Raw genomic sequence first — 22,482 nt, forward strand, 5'->3', positions numbered from 1 at the left:
TACATGTGCCAATTTTCTACACAGGTATCTCTTTTGGGGAACCTGCTGCTCTCCAGATGTTGTTGGATTCCAATTCTGATCAGCCCCAACCAGCCAAGATTCCCTGTCACACATGGCAGAATACAATACATAAAATACATACAACTCATATTAGATCTGGCGTTGTTTTGCAGCACAGAGGGATTTGTGATCCTAGTACCTCTGTGTGTACACAAACAGTGTGTGTACCGTCTGTGTGTACACACACACACACACACACACACAGAGAGAGAGAGAGAGAGAGAGAGAGAGAGAGAGAGAGAGACATGTTACCATGCAAAAATTGAAAGGGGAAAGCAATATAAGGTAAATAATGGTGTGAGAGATTGCTGGTAAAAGGTAAAGATAAAGGGACCCCTGACAATTAGGTCCAGTCGCAGATGACTCTGGGGTTACAGCGCTCATCTTGCTTTAATGGCCAAGGGAACTGGCGTACAGCTTCCGGGTCATGTGGCCAGCATGACTAAGCCGCTTCTGGCGAACCAGGGCAGCTCACGGAAATGCCGTTTACCTTCCTGTCGGAGCGGTACCTATTTATCTACTTGCACTTTGACATGCTTTCGAACTGCTAGGTTGGCAGGAGCAGGGACCGAGCAACGGGAGCTCACCCCGTTGCGGGGATTCGAACCGCTGACCTTCTGATCGGCAAGTCCTAGGCTTGTATATGCATCTTAAACAAGTCAGCCTGGAAGAATGGAGAAAGTGCAGAAGCAAAAACAACGATTCTGTTTTCTGGTTGCAGGAGACAATGAGAAGCTTGAAACACACCAACCCAAACTATAGCAAGTGTTACAAGGCATAAATATTTTATCTCTAAATGTGATACACCAGCATTACGAACCTATATATACTGTACTGGAAAATGTACAATCGTGGAATTAATAATTACTTAATACTATCCTTACCTGTATAGAGGAAAACTTGAGGATAGACTTCCTGGCTCCTAAAAATTGTGCTTCTCCAAACATATGCCTCCTTTTTTTATGTAAAGCGAACCACTTTCTGAATGCAGGATTATGATAAGTGTCACATTATGCATTAATATCCTCAGATTCCCATGGAGCCCTTACCAAGTGTCTGTGAGTTTTAAATTCTATGTCTGCTTGGATTGATGCCATCAAACTGCATGATCCCTAGGGGGTAGCCATATGTCAGAGTACCACATAACTAACCGTGCAGCTATTTTATTTTATAAAGTTGTGTCTTCTTGTCAGCTGTCCCCAGGGATGCTTATCAGCTGGACTGCCAGGTTCAATTCAGGACGGGGTCTCAAGTGGCCCTAATTGTTGTACAAAAGGTGAAGCATTTTATGACTGTGAATGTTCTCATTAGTGCAGTTCTGCAATGTGAAAAACGGACACTGTCTCTCCTACACTGGATTTATATTCTGTTTAGGGTTAAGCAATTCCCACTGCAGTGGTGTAGAGGTAAATTTTAAAGTGCAGTAGTAGGTCATCTCGGGACACAGGTGGCACTGTGGGTTAAACCACAGAGCTGCCGATCAGAAGGTCAGCGGTTCGAATCCCCGCAACGGGGTGAGCTCCCGTTGCTCGGTCCCTGCTCCTGCCAACCTAGCAGTTCGAAAGCACGTCAAAGTGCAAGTAGATAAATAGGTACCGCTCCGGTGGGAAGGTAAACAGTGTTCCCATGCGCTGCTCTGGTTCGCCAGAAGCGGCTTAGTCATGCTGACCACATGACCCGGAAGCTGTACGCCAGCTCCCTCAGCCAATAAAGCAAGATGAGCGCTGCAACCCCAGAGTCGGCCACGACTTTACCTTTACCTTTTAGTAGGTCATCTCAATAGCCCCCGTAAGAACACTCCAAAGAATGGTAAAAAAAATGCAGGAAAATTTGTTTTATCCCATATAATAGTGAGCTGGCCTCATTTACTACCTTCTGTGTTAATATGCCACAAACAGTAGTAAACCCTGAAAGTCTTAATATCATGTCAGTCACTTGTCTGAGCAAGGAGAGCCTGTCATTTATCTTAGCACACTTGCGGATGACATCATCACACTGGCTGTGTTGTACCCCTGTGCTCCTTTGCATTCCCCACTCCATCACATTATTCTCCCACTGGCAAGCGTCCTTCACTAGGGTTTCCATATTCCCAAAAGTGAAAATCCAGACAAAGTTGTTGGCAGCCCTATCTTCACTAATACAAACTATGCATATTGAATGTAGCAAGATAAAAGGGCTTCCCCAACTACTATTCTTTCAAGACATACTTAAAATTGAAACTAGGATGTTTGGATTATGTGGATAGACCTATCTCCTGCGTACTTCCCATTCCAAGACGGGTGCCCCCTCCACTAGAGCTATTAAGGGGATTATTTTGGACCACCCAGACCAAAATAGAAGGTTCCTGCAATGACTTTGCATCTCCTACAAACAGGATGGAGCCTTCCATTCACAGAAGGATATGAACCAGTGGAGACTTCCACTGCTGGAAGGAGTGGGGAGGGTGAGACTTTTTTTTTGCTCATTTCCCTCCTGCAGCTTGCTAATTTCTAGAGCCCCCCCCCCCCCCAACTGTCCATAGCATACTTTGTGGGGCTTTAGGTGGAATCAGTGAAAATTTACCACTCCTTCTGTCGGCCAGACCATTGAATGAGCTAAATTCTGCTCATGGTGTCTCTGGAGCTAAGTCCTTTTTCTAAAGCAGCATTTCCCAACCTGGTGCCCTCAAGATGTTTTGGACTATAACTCCTATTGGCCCCAGCCAGCATAGTCAGTGGTTGGGGATGATGGGAATTGTAGTCCAAAATATCTGAAGGGCACCAGGTTTGGAAAGACTGTTCTACAACAAGAATATTCATATTCACCCAAGTGTTTTACAATCTTTATCTAACTCTTTTCTTTCTAAATGTTAAAAGCAGGGTGTGACATTTATTTGCTAGTCCCTTCAATTTTGATCTTGTTGAAGGTATCACTCATGCAAGGTTTTTTTTTCCTTTTCTTTCTTTCAATGAACAGTCAGTCATGTGCAACCTCACCTGCAGCTTGAAGCAGGACAGCTCAGGTATAGATTTTCCACCTCAATGAGAACTAGGCCAGTAGTTCTATGTGCATTGATATTTTATTATTCTGATTTATTAAATTTATGTACCAGATCACAGGGCATTTGGCAATATAAAAGTACACAACATAGTAACAAACAAACCAATTACCTTCCACAGTTTAAAAGACCAGATTGTTTAATTAGCCAAAGGGTTGGATAGCACAGTTCAACTGTTGCAAAGTCTTTTCATTTCTATCAGTTCCCAATATTCTGAATATTTCATCTTCTATGCTATATGCTCTCTGAAAATACACTTCCCATTCTGAATCAGATATAGCTGCTATTCCTGTTTCAGGGTTTTGCTCAGGGAGAACTGGTTCTACTAGATGCCAAGAGAAGGCAGCAGTGCACAGCATAGATTGGCTGATGACTGTGACATCACTTCTTTCCCACACCTACCTTCATTCTTGGAACAACCTTTAAGCATTTGACTACTTAGAAAAAAGTAACGAGAATGTGTCTTATAAGGTTACAAGTGGCTTTTTTACAAAGAGAAAAGAAGAAAAAAGAGGACTGCCCATTTGAAGCATGGGGGGGGGATGTTCCTAGTGAAGGCAAGAAGAAAGTGGCTTCATTCAGTGGAAGAGAAGAAAATTCAGCAACTGCTGATTCAGTTGTATAAGAGTGTATTGTCTGTTTTTTGGTTAAGAAACAAATCCCACATAGACTCTATGCAGAGGATATACGGATAGAAATTCTATGAAATTTAAATTGTAATACAATAAAATACAGTGGTACCTCGGGTTACATACGCTTCAGGTTACATACGCTTCAGGTTAGAGACTCCGCTAACCCAGAAATAGTGCTTCAGGTTAAGAACTTTGCTTCAGGATAGACCTCCGGAACAGACCTCCGGAACAAATTAAGTACTTAACCCGAGGTACCACTGTACAATGGGACGCAGGTGGCGCTGTGGGTTAAAGCCTCAGCGCCTAGGACTTGCCGATCGAAAGGTCGGCGGTTCGAATCCCTGCGGCGGGGTGCGCTCCCGCTGCTCGGTCCCAGCGCCTGCTAACCTAGCAGTTCGAAAGCACCTCCGGGTGCAAGTAGATAAATAGGGACCGCTTACCAGCGGGAAGGTAAACGGCGTTTCCGTGTGCGGCTCTGGCTCGCCAGAGCAGCGATGTCACGCTGGCCACGTGACCCGGAAGTGTCTCCGGACAGCGCTGGCCCCTCGCCTCTTAAGTGAGATGGGCGCACAACCCCAGAGTCTGTCAAGACTGGCCCGTACGGGCAGGGGTACCTTTACCTTTACCTTTACCACTGTACAATATAAGAAATAAAAGAAGTGGCAAAAATATAATTACAAATCACATGGCACCTGTCACAGCACATTACAAATGCTGCAACAGGCAGAAAAATCATTAAGTAGTCCACCAACACCCTCAGCAATTTCCAAGTGGTCCATGGGGGGGGGGGGAGCGGTTGCACTGCACTAGTTTATTTATTCCTGTGGAAGTGCCTGGCAACCAGTTTCTTATCCATTGGGTGGCAGTGAAAGAAGAGAAAAGCAGCGGGGTGGGGTGGGGGGAATCCTCAGCCAGGATCTGAAGTTTACTGGCTTTTTGAATAATGAAAAACGTGGCAGCCGCTGCAGTTTGTTGCCTCTTAGCTTCGACCCTGAATTTGCGTAATAGATGAGACTAGCAGCCTACCCAGCAGGGCTGTTTTTCGGGGCATGAAAAGTTCAGGGACTTTTGAAAGACTTTTTGCATGTTCAAAAACGTTATTGAAACGATAACAATGCATTTGCGATCAAAACAAGGGTGTTTTATCTTTAGAAACGTCTGAATACAGTAGCCTACATTCACAAGTTGTTTTTGTGTGTGTATTGAAACAAGAAAGTTCAAGTTCCCAAACCTTGCCATTAAAAGGATAAAGTGCAGTTTTATGTATGTTTAGACCATTGGGCATCATGGGGTTTACCTCTAAACAACTGTGCACACTGTAAGTGTGCTGGATGTATTTGCATAAAATTCAGTCAATGTGCAGCCAACAGACCTCTGGAAATCTGCAGGGTTCAAACATGCTAAATTTGTAAGGGGGGAGGTGTGATTCATCAAAGATTTCAGGCAACCCACATGTCAGATTTCTCTTGCCTTCTGCACCTCTGTTTTCAGAATCATTTTCCTGCTTGTCCATGTTAACTGCTATGAAGTTGCCCAACTTTACAGCTCAAATTACACCCACCCCTTCTTGTTGTAATGGTATGATCTGCAATGGAAGGAAAACCAGTGGTGCTGAGTAGTGACAGACTAACAGATTCGGTGTAGCCCTGGGGGGGCATCCCATTGCTGCAGTTTTAGGCTATGTCTCCTTAATATTTTCCTCTTTATTTAAACAGGGGCAGATTGAGGTGGAAAGTGAGACAGTCTTCAGGTTAGCTGCTTTGATTTTACAGGTAAGATTTTTCTCAAACTCTCTGCGTGCCTGTTGCTGTTATTAATTTTACATGCATGCTCAAAAGCCTTTAGTTCCAAAATTTTGACAGCAGTTTTTCATGTATTTGTTATATTGCGTAGGCATGTCTATTTCTCCCTTAACCCCAGCAAAAAAAACAAATAAATGTGCATTTGTGATACAAATGCTTCAAAACTGCCATTGTGCTAAGAGCAAACAGAGATGTTAGAATGGACGTAAACATTTGGGGTGAAGTAGGAATATGAGTATGTGTTTTAAGATGTGGAGTTGCACAGAATGATTAAACTAGCGTCACGTTTCTAGCATAATTAATGGCCCCCCCCCAAAAAAAATTATATGTTGGACACTGGGTAAAGAGTGTGATATGGTGCAACAATGTTAAGCATTTCTGTAGATTTTTAAACCTCTCTCACCAGTTGTGCTTCAAAAAGAAAAGCTCAAAATGCAATGTCATTTTATTTTTAGAACAGTGTTCTGTAGATCCCAATCAAGGACATTGTTGGTTTCCAGTTAGCAATCTTCCTTGCCACATACGATTTTGTTGTTGTTCATATTTTCATGTCTCTTCTGCTTTTTTTCTTAGCAAGAGACTTGGATTTTCATTGACAAAATTCAGCAGCAAGCTGATGATGACTTTGACTTTTTGAACTTTTGTGCTGTTTTGAATGAACCTTGCCAGACTGTTCACAAGGGCTGGCCATCCCTGTAATTTCAGTTTGTGGTTGGCTGTAGCTGAGCAAGGATGGTCTCTCTGTTTCTTTGAAAAGAGCAACCCCCCCCCCAAAAAAAAAGAAAAGAAAAGAAAAGAAAAGAGCAAAACCCTGTAAAACCAGTGATGTCCTTCAGACTTGCCTGAGTGGTCAAGGCTTGGCTTAAAATACGAGTTTAGGGTGTGGGTGTGGGTTTTCTTTTAAAAAAAGTTTTCAGTGATGTGATGTCTTAATTTAGCATTGAGAGCCACTGCGAAAAAAATAGTGTTTTAACATCATTACTTTTCTCAATTGTAGGAAGCTAAAGGGGACTACTCCAGGTAATTACATTTCCCTTTTCAATATTAGCATATAGAATGACTATGTTTTGTTCAGTTTGCATTACTTTAGGCAATCATTCGCCAACAGCAAATGTGGGGAAAAGAAAGGAAAGCATGTGTAGTAACTGAAGAAGAAAGAATCACTGCAGCAGCCAGAGGCTGCACTCATCCGTTCTCGTTCGCACTGGGTTGGGGATGTGATTCTTTTGTGAATGGGGTGTGAACTGGGGCAGTGTCTTTCAAAGCCCCATAGCCTACTTGCTTGCATTAGCTAATCTTTAATAAGGCGAAACTTGCATAAACAATGGCAGCATTTTGTGCGGGGGGGGGGGGGTCCTCTGCAGACAAGTTGCTCCATATTGTTGCTCATTTTTAAAGAAGTCCAGAGTTCCTAATGACCCTGCTTGTGAATAGCCCTGATACGTACCCAGAAAGATGAAGCTTGTCAGTTGCTTGCATTTGGAGATCAGTGTACAAAGTTTTTCCTCTGCAGCTGCCCCACAGGGGCCTCACCCATCATGCTCTTGACCTGACAAGCTGCATTGTGGCCGGTGAGAGAGACTTGGAGCTTGTGTAAGGCTTAGCTTTCTACTTACTGATGCATAAATCGGGCAGCCCTGGCCATTGTGTCTCTTCCTACCTGCCAAACCCTGCCTTTTTGGGTGGAATTGCAAGGCAGAAGGAGGAAAGAGGAGGGGTGGGGTGGGTGGGAATTAAAACAACTGAAAAGGAAATTGTGTCTGAGCTGGAGGAGAGAGGGACTTTAATTAGTAGTGGCTCACTGAGCAAACAAATACAAAAGGTCAGCTTTCATCACGTTAATGTTTTACTACATGCCTGCCTTCCTGCAAAGGAAAGATTGCTTGTTTACAGATGGCAGAAGTAGGGTCTGTATATTAGACTTAAGGTATCCTTGCTGTGTGTGTGTGGGTGTGTGTGTGTATGCGTGTGCATGCGTGTGCAGAGGGGTGAGGGTGGGACAACTATACTGTCTCTGTGCATGCTTGCTTAGATGGTGTGTCAGGCTGTGCCCCCTTTCCACAGCAGTGCGCTCAAATGAAGTACGGTGGTACCTCGGGTTAAGTACTTAATTCTTTCTGGAGATCCGTTCTTAACCTGAAACTGCTTAACCTGAAGCACCACTTTAGTTAATGGGGCCTCCTGCTGCTGCCGCACCGCCTGAGCACGATTTCTGTTCTCATCCTGAAGCAAAGTTCTTAACCCGAGGTACTATTTCCTGGGTTAGCGGAGTCTGTAACCTGAAGTGTATGTAACCGGAGGTACCACGGTACTGGCAAATCTGCCCCTGGTGATTCACAGTTGATTCAGGAGAAAGGTTTTGCTGCTTCCCTTTGCCAGCCCTAGCCTATGGTGGCTGGAGCTGATCATGGGAGTTGTAGTCTAAATAAAACATTTTGGCAAATGCTGATCTTTACGATTGGAGTCTGTTTGTTATGGGTTTTGGTACTTGATGGGAGCCATTGGCAGAGGTGTCCACTCCTTTCTACAAAGCTCCGCCTCTTCAGTGACATAACTTGGTGCTGTATTCCATTACAGGAGGGGCAGGGAAACTTTAATTGTGTCAAGGGCCACATGCCAGCAATGGACAGGGCCAAAGTGGGATGGACCACCCTCTTTTTTCTCTCTCTCTCTCATTCCCTCTCCCTCTCTCTCCTTCTGCCATCCGCTTTTACCTATCTCCCCCTTCCTCCCCACCCAGCATGTTGCTGGGGAGGAAGAGTTTGCTCTTGGTAGAGGTCTGAGCTGATCATTTGCAAAGCATTTCATAAGCACATTGGAAACTACCTTATACAAAATCAGACCATTGGTCCATCTGCCTTGGTACTGTCTACTCAGTTTGGCAGTGGCTTTCCATGGTTTAAAAAATGGTCCTTATCTGTGTCCTACTGGGGATTGAACCTGTGACCTTCTGCATGCAAAACAGATGCTCTGCCACTGAGCTGTGGCCACTCCCAAACATTACTGCCTATTCTGGCTCTCTACCCTCCTTTCTAAAGGTCTGTACTGATCGCTTGCAGAGGACTTCTCTCTTCTTCCACTGTGCTATCCATTTCCCACCCCCCTCCCCATCCCTCCATTTCCCCCTCTTGTTCTCCATCTTGCCCTCTAGGAACCTGCCAGCCACACAGGATTAGGCGAAAGGCTGCAGGTTCTCCACCCTGCACAGCACGAACACAACAGCAAAACTTTCTAGTAAGGTGTTTTGACTTCACTTACCAGCAGTTGTTAGGTAAAGGTAAAGGGACCCCTGACCATTAGGTCCAGTCGTGGCCGACTCTGGGGTTGCGGTGCTCATCTCGCTTTATTGGCCTAGGGAACCAGCATACAGCTTCTGGGTCATGTGGCCAGCATGACTAAGCCGCTTCTGGCGAACCAGAGCAGGGCACGGAAACACCATTTACCTTCCCGCCGGAGTGGTACCTATTTATCTACTTGCACTTTGGTGTGCTTTCAAACTGCTAGGTGGGCAGGAGCAGGGATTGAGGAACGGGAGCTCACCCCGTTGTGGGGATTCGAACCGCCGACCTTCTGATCGGCAAGCCCTAGGCTCTGTGGTTTAACCCAGCAGTCGTTAAGTTCCCTTTAATGTAGTTAAGGTCGCATCAGTTACTTGCAAGAAGTAGCCCTTGGCATAGTTATTGTAATTATTTGCAGGGCATAATGTACAAAAGAAAAAGAAAAACCCCTATACGATAAAGGGTCCTCAGAGTTGTACGGGTGTTTATTCAATGAATACCCCCTATCACTATACAAGCTGCACTAGCAGTACTAGCACTGTCAATCAGCTGGTCTGTTCTTTGGGCTAGCAGGGATCAGCACAGTCCCTGTGCAACTTGCAGTTGTCAGATGGTGCCAAAAACATCCTCCACCTCTATGTGCTTTGACTGAGCAATAGCTGGGTATTTTGTAACAGAATGCAAGCACTTCCTAAGGCTGGTTGGTGAGTCTTGCAAATTTAACTGAAAGCCATAGGTTTTTTTAATTGGTAAGATTAACCAATTAATCCCAGATCAGAATACTTAACAGTAATCTGATTTAATCCATGGAAGGATTTGCAGTGTGTTGAGAATGCCGTCATGCTGAATGCTACATGCATGTTGTGAGTTGGGCGAGACTCTCCTCACTTGCAGTTCCCGACAACCGGGAGTCAGAGGCAACAGGTATTCAGTGGAGGTAGCATGCAAACTTCTTGGCTAGCAGTTTACTGATAATCTCATCTCCCCGCAGAAGGTAGAGAGAAGAAATAACTCTGCAAGTTTCTTGAGGACAGTGCACTCCCTAACTTCACTAGCCTTGCTGTGGGAATTCTGAGTTGAAGATATAGCTCTGTCCAGGCAAACTGCTTTTGCTTCCTCTGTATGCAGTGAGGTTGGCGATGTCAAGCCTGGCCAGCTGTTTAGTGTCGCCTTGGGACAATCGTGTACATTCAGGAAGCATCCAGAGTTAAAGCAAGGTCACTGCCATGTGTCAGGCTGCTGAGAGAAGTTAGATTGCTAGCATACCATGTTGAAACAGCAGGTGTGGGCAACATGGGCGATCAAATGTGAAGTATGCCCCAACCCGCCCTCAGAGCACTTACGCATGACTTACAGTTTCTGACTGGAATGCAAAGAATCACAGTTTTCATTTGTTTCTAAACAGCAGTTCTTTCAGTTCAAAATAAATGTGTGATGATACATTAATTTGAAGGTCAATAAACATAGACCCAGAAATCAGTACAAATGTGTCTGGTGCATCTTTGATCTCTCTTGCTAAGCAGGTCTAAGGCTTGCTTTTGTTACCTGGGTGGGAAGGGAATGCTTGGGAATTCAAATGTAATAAACAGATAATAGTTAACACTCACCAACCTGGTTCCTCCACTGATTTTAAAGATTATTTTGGTATTTATTTCAGCTTGATTGTAAAAAAAACAAAAACAAACCCTCAAAGCGGTTTGCAAAAGGTAAACCAGCAGCTGTAGAGTGTGTTTCTAATTCTCCTGTATTGTAGAAATGAAGTTGAAAATGCAACAGCAAAATTGCCAAAGGATCTCAAATTACAATCCAAACATGCATATTAATATGCTAGTAAGCCCTGTCAACCTTATTTTGAGCAGACATGCAGAGGACTGTGCTTTTAGAAATCGGAGCTTTATTGAAATGGGAAGGGGGAAATAGTTGTGGTTTTAGCTATTGTTATTAGACAGGCAGATTTTCACTTTCTGCAAGTGAAAGTTGTTTTCTTTAGAGAAGTCTCAGGACGGAATAGCAACAATTAAACTGATTTGTTAAAATTCTGAGGGGTGAGAGAAAAGAAATGTTCCTTTTGAGCCTCTTGATTTTAGAGCAAATGACAAGGTGTTCTTAGAAAATTTGCATTTCGCCAATGCAAAGAGCTTCACAGAATTTGCCTACCTAGGATTGTTCAATGAGACTTACTCCCAGGTAACCATGCACAGAACTGCAGTTTCACAGCACAACAAATAGTTATTTTTTATTTACTCAATAGAAAGTCACACTGTGCCCAGTGAGGTTAAATCTCTAGCGTGTTTAGGTTTGCAAGCGTAACCAATTTATTCTAACTGATTAATTGATTGAACACTCCAACCTAATTATTACATCTCTTCCTCCTTACTGGTTGTCTCCAGACTGTTATCACATTGCGGATTTCAGTATAGCATCAGGATGGTCCAATAAAGAATAACTGCATTTATTTCGTGACTGATGAAAATGTGGGGGACAGTTGTCAGAAAACAGGTGGGGGAGCAAATGTTTTGAACTGCCAGATATCAGACCTCGACTCAGAAAGAAGGAGCTGCCTGTTGGAAACCATGTGTTAAATATTTTAAGCCTTCCAAGAGTTTGACTCACAGTGCAACACTTGAAAAAGAAAGAAAAGAAATCAGTTTCAGCTTTTCATTTTGCCCCTGATATAAGCCCCATGTAGATCAATGGGTAAATCAGTGTGGGATTGCAGGCTAAATGTCAAATCTAGGATGGCTGAGGGGTGAGCAATAGGAGGGAGGAATAAGCATTCTGAAGCTGGTGTTAATTTATCTTTCTGTGTATGTGTGTGTGTGTTTTTACAAAAACATGCCCATTCCCAACAGTTTTGTGTTCATAGTCGCTGGCCCTTCTGACCCAGCGACGTTGTAATTGCAAGAAGAAACTGCTAAAGTAGCCCAACCCAACAAGATTTGCCTGGCTGATTTCCTTCTGGCTGATGTATCTTATTGTCTGCCCTTATCCATAGCCAGCCAATATATGAATGAAGTCCCTCAGCTGGGGATAGGCAGCAGTGTGTGAAGCAGCAGCAGTTTGAAGCAGCCAAGAAGTGGGGGTTTCTTGAGCTCTGAAAGTGCTGGCGGCTCCCCTAGCAAACCTGATGTGCAAGCAGAAGATTTGGGGTGTCATTGGAATGCTAAGCAGTGAGCCTCACCTGTTCTCAGTCTGTGTGGTGAATAAACACGGAGGCTGGAAAATGCCGCAAGCTTCCAGCGACGACCACGTTCCAATTCTCGCCGCTTAGAAAATTCTGGCACGCCTAACAATACTAACCCTGCTTCCAGCTCAGTCAGGCCACTGGCTCATGTAGCCTGCTGTTGTATACAGTGGTACCTTGGTTTACAAACTTAATCCATTCCAGAAGTCCGTTCTTAAACCACAGTATTCTTAAACCAAGGCGTGCTTTCCCATAGCAGTGGGGGACTCAATTTACAAATGGAACACACTCAACAGGAAGCGGGACATGTTCTGCTTCCAAGACAAAGTTCACAAACTAAAACACCTACTTCTGGGTTTGCAGCATTCTTAATCCAAGTTGTTCATAAACTAAGCTGTTCTTAAACCAAGGTACCGCTGTATTCTGTTATCTGCTCTCCAGCTGAAGATGTGGAGTACGGATGAGTATCATTTCTGGTGAACATATTTTTAAATAACAAGCAGTCTTTTGGCACCTTGTTATGGCATAAGCGCCAGAGGCAAAAGCATGGAAGTTTTATTTTTCTTTGGTCTGGTTACAGTTCAGGAAAGTATTGTTTCATTGGAAGTCTCCCTCCTCCCCGCCGCTTTGTTTTCATTTGCAAACTACAGCTGTTGATTAGAAAGTGTCACATTTTTCATTTTCAGAAACCTGGGTCATACCCGGACAACCAGCCGGTGTGATTGTATCAACAGGAATAGTGTATATGCTGCTAATGAGACAGACTGTGCCCAAGGGAAGAGGCAGCATCAATGTACGAGAAGGGAAGGCAATGTTTGTTTTCAATACTGAGAGCTCAATGGGTCCTTACTTGAAAGCTCTTTAGCAGGTTTAAAGCTAGAGAAATCTGGCAGCAGAGTGGCAAATTTGGAAGATGCATAACCGCTTGAATGTATGCCAGGGGAATTTTGCCAGGGGAACTCAGAAGTCGAAGATCCCCAGGTGCGCTTATGTTTATAGAACATTTATAGCTGGTGTCAGTGTAAGATAGCTGGGCTTTCTTAATAATAATTAATAATAAAAAGAGACCTGCAGAATTGTAGGTAAAGAGGGATGGGAATCTTGGGCTGGACCTCAGCAACAGACATCTTCCAAAGGGTTTGTGGGGGAACTAAGTCACAGTGCAAGTGGGGCCCATTCTATCCCCTCCAGCCTTTTCGTGCAAAGCAGAGCATATATATTTGCATGTGACTTGCCACAACATAAAATGAGCTTAAAGTAAATACCATGAAAATGGGTAATCCAGCTGTATTGATGTATTAACTCGGTCTACTGATTTGTGATGTATTTTGTACTTCTTTTTTATGAATGTAATTTCATTGTTTATATGATGTAGTTCACTGCTGTGTTGTTTTTTTTTAAATGTATTCATGTTGGCAGTTCAGAAATCTCTGCAAATAAATAAAATAAACATAAACATGAATATTTTACAATAAGAAGCTTCTAAAGAGTTAGTCTCAAGGTGCTGTCAAACAAATGTCTTTCTTTAACATATTGCAAATGTGCCATGAATTTAAGGCAAAGTTCATTCAGAGCAGTATTTCTAGGCAGTGGTGCCCAAAGGTTGGTTAAACCAGCCCCTGCTGGGGGCGCAGGCTGGGGTATGTTTGCAAAAATCACCACCAACATCAGAGGAGTCAGGGTTGCAGCCTAAACCTTTTAATTGTTTTAATGCTACTGAACATGCTGTTTTATCATTGTTGTGATTGTTTTATCACATTGTGGTTTTTCGGGTTTGTTTTTTGTGGTCTGAAACCATTTTGGGAAATTTATTGTAGAATGTGTGGTATACGAATATTTTCTCAAAAAAAAAAAACCACCAGCAGCAGCCAGATTATGTATGAGAGGTCATATTTTGCAATGCAGTGCAGCGCACATTTCCTGGATGTCTGCATTACCAATGCTTCCATCGTGATTTGACTGAGTTGCAAAAAGAGTGAAATCCCTTGTGATCGCCAAGTCCATTTGCCCATGCTGATTCTGTTTACCTATAAACCCTGTCACTACTTCTCAAGATGCTGTCTAGGCCTGTCATTGCCCTTCTCCCAAGAAGCAGGCGTCTTTTAATTTCGTGGCTGCTGTCACCATCTGCAGTGATCATGGAGCCCAAGAAAGTAAAATCTCTCACTGCCTCCATTTCTTCCCCTTCTATTTGCCAGGAGGTGATAGGACCAGTAGCCATGATCTTCGTTTTTTTGATGTTGAGCTTCAGACCATATTTTGCACTCTCCTCTTTCACCCTCAATAAAAGGTTCTTTAATTCCTCCTCACTTTCTGCCATCAAGGTTGTGTCATCTGCATATCTGAGGTTGTTGATATTTCTTCCGGCAATCTTAATTCCGGCTAGGGATTCATCCAGCCCAGCCTTCTTTATGGTCCAGCTGTCAGTTAAGCAAGTGTCATTCAGAAGACTTTTATCTACGAGATCCAGCAAAATGAAACTTTGCCACACCAGAGATATGAATGCAAGGCAAGCAAAAAGTTGAACACGTGATTCTGCCATGAGTCAGACCTTTTGTCTGTCTAGCCTAGTATTGTTTGTGTGTTTTGATTGACGGGTTCTCCAGGGTCTCAAGCAGGGTTCCTTACTGCTCTTGCTCCCTGGGGCTGATCTTTATAGCTGTGCACTGAACTTGACATCTTCTGCATGCAAAGCGGATACCCTACCATTGAGCTATGATCCCTGCTCTGTCTTAACATAAAAAGAGGACATCATTGATGCTGCTCATGTCTGTTCTGTTGCCAAAGCAGAATAAAGCACTTATTCCTTAGTTAAACATTGTTTGGATACTTCGCACACAAAGTGCTTATGATTAGAATTACTTTGGCGTCTAATGTTTGTTTGTGTGTACAAACATAAGAGACGAGACAGCTGGTTCTCTCTCTGCCTTCTCCCTTCCCCGTTGCATATGTGAAGGAACAGAGTGTGGAGTATTCAGAAATGGCTGCCAAGGGTTCTTGTGTCTTGCCTGCAGATCTTTGGGAAACAGCGGAGTACAATGATATTCCTAAGGAGAAACAACAGGGCAACATCAAATGTAAATGACCCTCACCACCACCACCAAAAATAGGCAGGCAGTGGATGAAAACATTTCCATATGAATGAAAACATACCAAGTTTTGCTTACCCCCTCAAGGATCCTAATAGACTCAGTTGCTGTGTGGCAGGGGTAGAGAATTAGTGACCCTCCAGATGTTGGCTGCTACCACTGGGCGAGCTAGGTACTCATAGACAGTGATGCTGGCTATATTAGGGGCACCGGGGGGCATGTTCAAGCAGCCCCTTCTCCATGATCTTAACACAGCCAAAACAACTCCCCGTCTTTCCCAGTACAGCGGTTTCCCCTCTACCACCAAGCTGATGTTTGATCAAGGGGGACAGCAGTGGACAAAGTGGGAAGGGATCCGCAAGGCATGGCAGGCTGCATGGAGGAGCAGCCCAGAACCACTCACATGTGCCCCAAAGAAATGCAAAAATTCCTGCTTGGTAGTAGTAAGCACTGGCGTGCACCTGATCCAACAGAGGTATGGCCTCATTAGGAAATTGTGAGCATGAAAAGTGAACTGCACACTTGTTCCTTAGCTCTTACCAGCCCAGACCAAACTGGAATTGTTCACAGTATAAAAGAGCAACCCTTTTTACAAACTCTGTTTCCTGCTGCCATTCATCCTATTTTCAGCTCCATCCATTTGCCCAGGAGGCTGCACCCAGAAGTAAGAAATGCTGGGGAGATTCTTTCTGTGTGTTCGTACCCCACCCACAAAAGAACTCTGGTCATTTCCAAGTTAATTTGCAGTGAGCAGTGGAGATCTCTCTGTCTCTGCATGTTGTAGAATATGTGTAGTTGAACAGCGTGGAACATAGCTTTGAGTCCGCATGCTTAGGACTATGCTGTATAAGAAGCAGGCGGTTATCAGTTTTTAAGAGTTTTATTTCTGACAGATGATCTCAGATTCCATTTTCAGTAGTAATGTTTTTTCAGAGCTCAGACCTAGCCGTGCATGCTCCCTGGAAGTTAATTAAATTGCTGCCAGGAGGGCTTCTATTTTTTTCTTTAAATAGCTGACATGTTGGGTTTCCATTATAGCCCATAGGCTGCAAAGATAACTGTTGCCTGGTGTAGCATAACACAGACTATGTAATGAATTCTTGGTGGTTGGTGTGTGTAGGGGGGGTTTATTATTTGAGTGATAAACACAGTTTGTAAGAGGAAACAGTTTATATAAATACATATGCATACCCTGCAGACTGATGTTGTAGCTTAATTGAAAGTCACGAACTTCCGCATCAAACAGAAGGAATATGTATTTTGGGTTTTTTTCCTTTTACTTCTGGCAGCATGCTTTACAAGTTTTAGATGTGCTGTGCAAATGCTCAGTGTCTGTAGCCGCATCTCATTGCAAACTCACTGAGAGGATTGTAATGATCATGATTTATGCATGTTACTGAGGGAAAAATTGGGAAGCTGTTCAAAGAAAGCAGCTGCTCTAATCTAAAAGCAGTCAGAGCCATGCTGTGGTGAAACACCTGTTTGCCACATTTCTCATCATAAAGCTGACTCGGCTATTTTAAAAAAACAACAAAGCAGCACAACCTCTGGAATCATTGGCAGGCTATAAAGCCTTGGATATCTTAGTTGGAACACAAAGGAGCTACCCAGTACCATCCAGGCTCTGCTAATGCAGAAATGTCCACCCTGAAGAGGAATAGCAATCTTTATCACAGTCTGGCCAATGGCTGGTGTACTGGGTGGCTGTGGGTGGGGGTGGGGTAAGAGAGGCTCCCCAGAGCTTGGAAGCCTGCATGGGAAAGCACTTGCATATGTCCTAAAGAAATGTCACAATGCCTGCTTGAAAGTAGTTAACACTAGTGTGGACCTGATCCAGCATATGTACTGCCTCCTGGAGGGTGGTGGGATGAGCTTGAAAAGTGAACTGCACACTTGTTCCCTTGCTCTCTCGCAAGCCCAGACTGGACTGGAATTGCCAAATTGTACTGAAAGTAGAGAGGGTCCTTAAGAAGTAGTCTAGGCGGCAACTCAAGATGCTGTGGCCAACCTTGATGCACACATGCTTTCCCATCCCCACAATACACGGGTAGCCAACAAGTTGCCCTCCAGATTATTTAGGACCCCAACTCCCAACATCCTGATGGGAGTTGATAGCAGGGGGAAGCAGTGGCGTAGCGTGGGGGGTGCAGGGGGGGCCGGCCGCACCGGCCGCAACATCTGGGGTTAGGGCAAATCCAGGGTTAGGGGGCGCAAATCCACGGGTTAGGGGGTGCAAATCCACGGGTTAGGGGGTGCAAATTACTTGCCTTGCCCCGGGTGCTGACAACCCACGCTACGCCACTGGGGGGAAGTCCAGTGACAACTGGAGGGTACCAACTCTGCCATAATAGTTGGTGCATATTGGTTTTGTAGTAATTGCTGGGTTTTTTTATTCTGCTTATGGCACCTCCATGCTGATAGTGAAGAAATCTGAGATGAATGACAAAGAGCAGTTCCATGTTAACTGAAATGGCAGAGAGACAGCAGGAATAGTCTCAGCTTTTATTGAACAGGATCAGTTGTGGAATTCTGAGAGATCTGTAGAAACATGGCTTTGCCAAACATTTTGTTCTTGGGTGGACCCTTCACCTAGGTTCATGTGTAACCTGTGTTAGAAACAGAGATATGAAAGCTAGGAGCTAAATGACACCTAAAACCTAGGTTATGGGCACCGCAATGGAGTGTTTATGTGTGCTTTTTTTATAACGAGTACAAAGCTGAAAATGAACGAACTGCAGCTAAAATCTTATGTTCATTTTTCATGTGGTCTAGTCCTCATCTGAAGACTGCAAAAAACAAACCATACTTGCCCTGGCCACCCTCCTAATATTCTTATGAGGGTCCCTTCTCCAGTCTTCAGAGAGTGGCTGGAAGTGGGGAGGCAGAAAAAGGTCCTCCTTTTCTTCCAGCAGTGGCAGTTTTAATCTGAAATCTTAGGCTCAGTACTGCACCCAGAGCTCAGAAGCTGCTCAAGTTAATGAAATTCCCTGTTGCAAAAGGTGCCCAGGACAATGGGAGTTTCAAACACTGTGTGTAACCTTCCTTAGCACTTCATTTACTAAGCACAGGTTTACTAAGTTGGTGGGTGATTGTCTGAACCCAACCATCTTTGGTTACCTGCATGCAGTATACTCCCAACAATGGAACTGGCTTTCTGAAGTGTGCTGTTGCCAAGTGGGTGTTTCCTGTCTGGAATCCTGAGGCATGGTAACAATGATCTCTCTGAGAGGGCAATGCCTGTTTATGGTATAGAAAGGAATACAGCATCTTGGACAAATACTTAAAGCTGTCAGGTTGATGCATGAGGTTGTAAGGACTTGGGTTCTATATGCATGATAAGGTTATCTAAAAGTCTGAGTGAAATGTATGGCACTACAAACGGTTGCATTTGCTTTGTGCTTTGTTTGTTTCTACATGGAATTTTAAGTTCCTGAGAGTCTAAAGCCACTTAATGTGCTAGACTTCAGGATTGCCACTACATTCAGGATAAATATGTGCATGTAGAGACTTTTCATTTACTCTCTTTTTTTTTTTTTATAATGATTTTTATTAATTTTCCACACATAAAATGAAAAACAATGTAACACAGTATTACTTCATAATCATCAATTCATAGTCTTTTTTCTTTGACTTCCCCATACCTCCCTATCCCTGCATCCTTGTTTAAAATTCTTTAGCAACCCTTAAGTCCACTGTCTTAGTTCTTTTTCATAAATATTTCTTAAGTTTTTTTTTTTTTGTTTACTGCTGCAATTCTTTACTTCTTACCCCCTGACATCTTAACATTCCTCAATTTTACAATTATTTTTAAGATATATCTTGAAGTTCTTCCAGTCCTCTTCCACTGTCTCTTTCCCCTGGTCCCGGATTCTGCCCGTCATCTCAGCCAGTCCCATAAAGTCAATCACCTTTGTTTGCCATTCTTCCAGAGTAGGTAGTTCTTGCGTCTTCCAATACTTTGCCAGTAGAATTCTTGCTGCTGTAGTGGCATACATAAAGAATGTCCTATCCTTCCTTAACACCACTTGGCCCACCATGCCCAAGAGGAAAGCCTCTGGTTTCTTAGGAAAAGTCCACTTAAGAACCTTCTTAATTTCATTATAGATCATTTCCCAGAAAGCTTTAACCTTTGGGCAGGTCCACCAAAGGTGGTAAAAAGTGCCTTCAGTCTCATTACATTTCCAACACTTATTATTAGGCAAATGATAAATTTTTGCAAGCTTGACTGGGGTCATGTACCACCGGTAGATCATTTTCATAATATTTTCTTTTAAAGCATTACATGCAGTAAATTTAATACCGGTGGTCCATAACTGTTCCCAGTCAGCAAACATAATATCATGACCTATGTCTTGTGCCCATTTAATCATAGCTGATTTCACCGTTTCATCCTGTGTATTCCATTTTAACAGCAAGTTATACATTCTTGATAAATTCTTAGTATTGGGTTCCAACAATTCTGTTTCTAATTTTGACTTCTCTTTCTGAAATCCTATTTTCCTGTCCTGTTTAAACGTCTCATTTATCTGATGGTAATGCAACCAATCTCGAACCTTAGGTTTTAGTTTCTCATAACTCTGAAGTTTCACCCTTTCACCATCGTATTCTATAATCTCATGATATTTTGGCCATTTAGAATCCATATTAAGCTTTTTTACTTCCCTAGCTTCCATTGGTGACACCCACCTAGGGGTTTTACTTTCCAACAAATCTTTGTATCTAATCCAAACGTTATACAATGCTTTCCTTACAATATGGTTTTTAAAACTTTTATACACCTTTACCTTGTCGTACCATAAATATGCATGCCAACCAAAACTATTGTCATACCCTTCCAGATCCAAAATGTCAGTATTCTCAAGAAGTAGCCAGTGTTTCAACCAGCAGAAAGCTGCTGATTCATAGTAGAGTCTTAAGTCCGGCAGGGCAAACCCCCCTCTATCCTTTGCATCAGTTAAAATCTTAAATTTAATTCTGGGCTTTTTGCCCTGCCAGACAAATTTTGATATATCTTTCTGCCACTTCTTGAAGCAATCCATCTTGTCCACAATCTGCAGCGTCTGGAATAAAAACAGCATTCTAGGCAATACATTCATCTTAATGGTAGCAATTCGGCCTAACAAGGAAAGTTTCAGCCTTGACCATATTTCCAAATCCTTTTTAACTTCTGACCAACATTTTTCATAATTATCCTTAAATAAATTCACATTCTTGGATGTTAAGTTTACCCCCAGGTATTTTACCCTTTTTGTAATTTCCAAACCTGTTTCATTCTGAAAACTCTCTCTTTCTTCCATTGTTAAATTTTTTTCCAACACTTTCGTTTTTTGTCTGTTCAATTTAAAACCTGCTACTCGACCAAATGTTTCAATTAATTCTAATACTCTTTTAGTACTAGTGTCTGGCTGTTGCAAAGTCAATACTAGGTCATCTGCAAATGCTCTTAATTTATAATGTCTAACTCCGACCTGAACTCCTTTAACCAACTGGTCCTTTCTAATCATGTTTAACAAAACCTCCAGGACCGATATAAAAAGCAAAGGGGATATTGGGCAGCCCTGTCGTGTACCTTTTTCTATAGGTATTTCTTCTGTTACCACGTTATTTACAATTAATTTGGCCTTTTGTTGAGAGTATATTGCACCTATACCGTTTTCAAAACCTTGTCCTACCCCCATCCCTTGGAGATTCTTTTTCATAAAAGTCCAACAAATGTTGTCAAAGGCTTTCTCCGCGTCCACAAAAATCAAAACTGCTTTCCTGTTAATGTCAACGTCCAGCAGCTCCAAAATGTCTATAATGTTCCTCACATTGTCTGACATATGTCTACCTGGGAGAAAGCCTGTTTGGTCCTTATGAATCTCATCTGCCAACACTCTTTTCAATCTTTTTGCCAAAATGTCTGCAAAAATTTTGTAATCCACATTAAGTAAAGATATAGGGCGGTAGTTTTTAACTTGGTTCTTCTCAGTCTCTGTTTTCGGTATAAGTGAGATGAAAGCCTCTTTCCACGATTCAGGTGCCTTTTTCCCCTTTAAAATTTCATTGCAAACTTCCTTCAATGGTTGTATCAGCCATTCTTTCAGCAATTTGTAGTATTTGGCCGTCAGGCCATCTGGTCCTGGTGATTTTCCCAATTTCATATTTTGAATGGCACCCTCTATTTCTTGTTCTGTTATTTCCTCATTTAAGATCCTTTTACTTTGTTCTGAGATTTTTGGTAAACCGTATTTTCTGATGAATTCTTCTATTTCTTGCTCGTTGGTTGGCCCTTGTGCGTACAATTTCTTAAAAAAACTTTGAAAACAATTGTTAATCTCGTTGGGTTTGTGGATAATCTTTCCATCCATTTCTAAACTTGTTACCGTGTTCATTTTCTGCCTTTTTTTCAATTGCCATGACAGAAGTTTCCCACATTTATCCGCTGACTCAAAAGTTTTTTGTCTCATTTGCTTTATCTTCCATTCTATTTGTTGGTTCATAAGTTCCATGTATTGCATCTGATGAAACTTTATTTCTCTCAAAATCTCATGAGACTTTGGTTTAGACCTCAACTTCTTCTCTCCTTCTTTTATTTTTTCTAAAATTTTTTCCTTCTTTTCATTTTGTTGCTTCCTCTTAATAGAATTTTGTTGAATTAGGAAACCTCGCATCACGGCTTTGCTTGCGTCCCAGATTATTCTTTTTTCCACATCTGTTTTCCTGTTGATCTCAAAATAATCTTTTAATGTTTTAAGGGCCTTCTTATGGATCTCTTCATCCTTAAATAGGGTGTCATTCATTCTCCATCTAAAGGAACCAGTTGTTGTTAGTTTCATCTCCATCTTGACCGCATTATGGTCGGAGCACGTTTTTGGGCAGATTTCTACTTTTTTTGTTCTTGACGCCAGACTACTAGAAATCCAAATTTGGTCTATTCTTGTCCATGTCATTTTTGCTTCAGAGAAGAAGGTTCCCTCTCTCTCTAGAGGATTCTTTATTCTCCAAATATCAATCAAGTCCATAGTTTCAGTCATTTCGAAAAAGATCTTTGGTAGTCTCCCTTCTTTTGAAATCACTTGTCTCTGTGCTTTATCCATGTTTGTTGAAACAACTCCGTTCATGTCTCCCATCATTAGGATTTTATAGTCTAAAAAGTCAACTAATGTCTCATGCAACTTCCTAAAGAATTCGGCCTTCCCTTCATTTGGGGCATAAACTCCCACAATTAATATCTTTTCTCCTTGAATTTGTATTTCAATTGCCAGGTATCTTCCTTGTTCATCTTTAAATATTAATTTTGGGGCCAACTTTTCCTTTGCATAAATCACCACACCTCTTTTCTTTACTTTGTCTGATGAGATGAATTCTTGACCGAGTCTCTTATTTATTAATAATTTCCTGTGTATCCTGGCAATATG

General features: G+C 42.6%; 1 protein-coding gene across 7 annotated transcripts in view; it reads left to right on the forward strand.

The window, feature by feature from the left end:
• The window catches only part of FRMD4B (FERM domain containing 4B), a 234,620-nt gene that overhangs the window by 140,654 nt on the left and 71,484 nt on the right, over positions 1-22,482 (forward strand). For 6 of the 7 annotated variants that reach the window (XM_079958857.1, XM_079958853.1, XM_079958855.1 and 3 more), the window contains 2 exons: positions 5,445-5,501; positions 6,529-6,551. In XM_079958857.1, the coding sequence (XP_079814983.1) occupies positions 5,445-5,501; positions 6,529-6,551 (80 nt within the window). Of the gene's footprint in view, positions 1-5,444; positions 5,502-6,528; positions 6,552-18,188; positions 18,290-22,482 lie in introns of those variants that run through there. The other variant, XM_079958859.1, reaches the window with a different exon arrangement.

This window comes from Podarcis cretensis (assembly GCF_951804945.1).
Source record: "Podarcis cretensis genome assembly, chromosome: 2".
NCBI classification, from domain to species: Eukaryota; Metazoa; Chordata; class Lepidosauria; order Squamata; family Lacertidae; genus Podarcis; species Podarcis cretensis.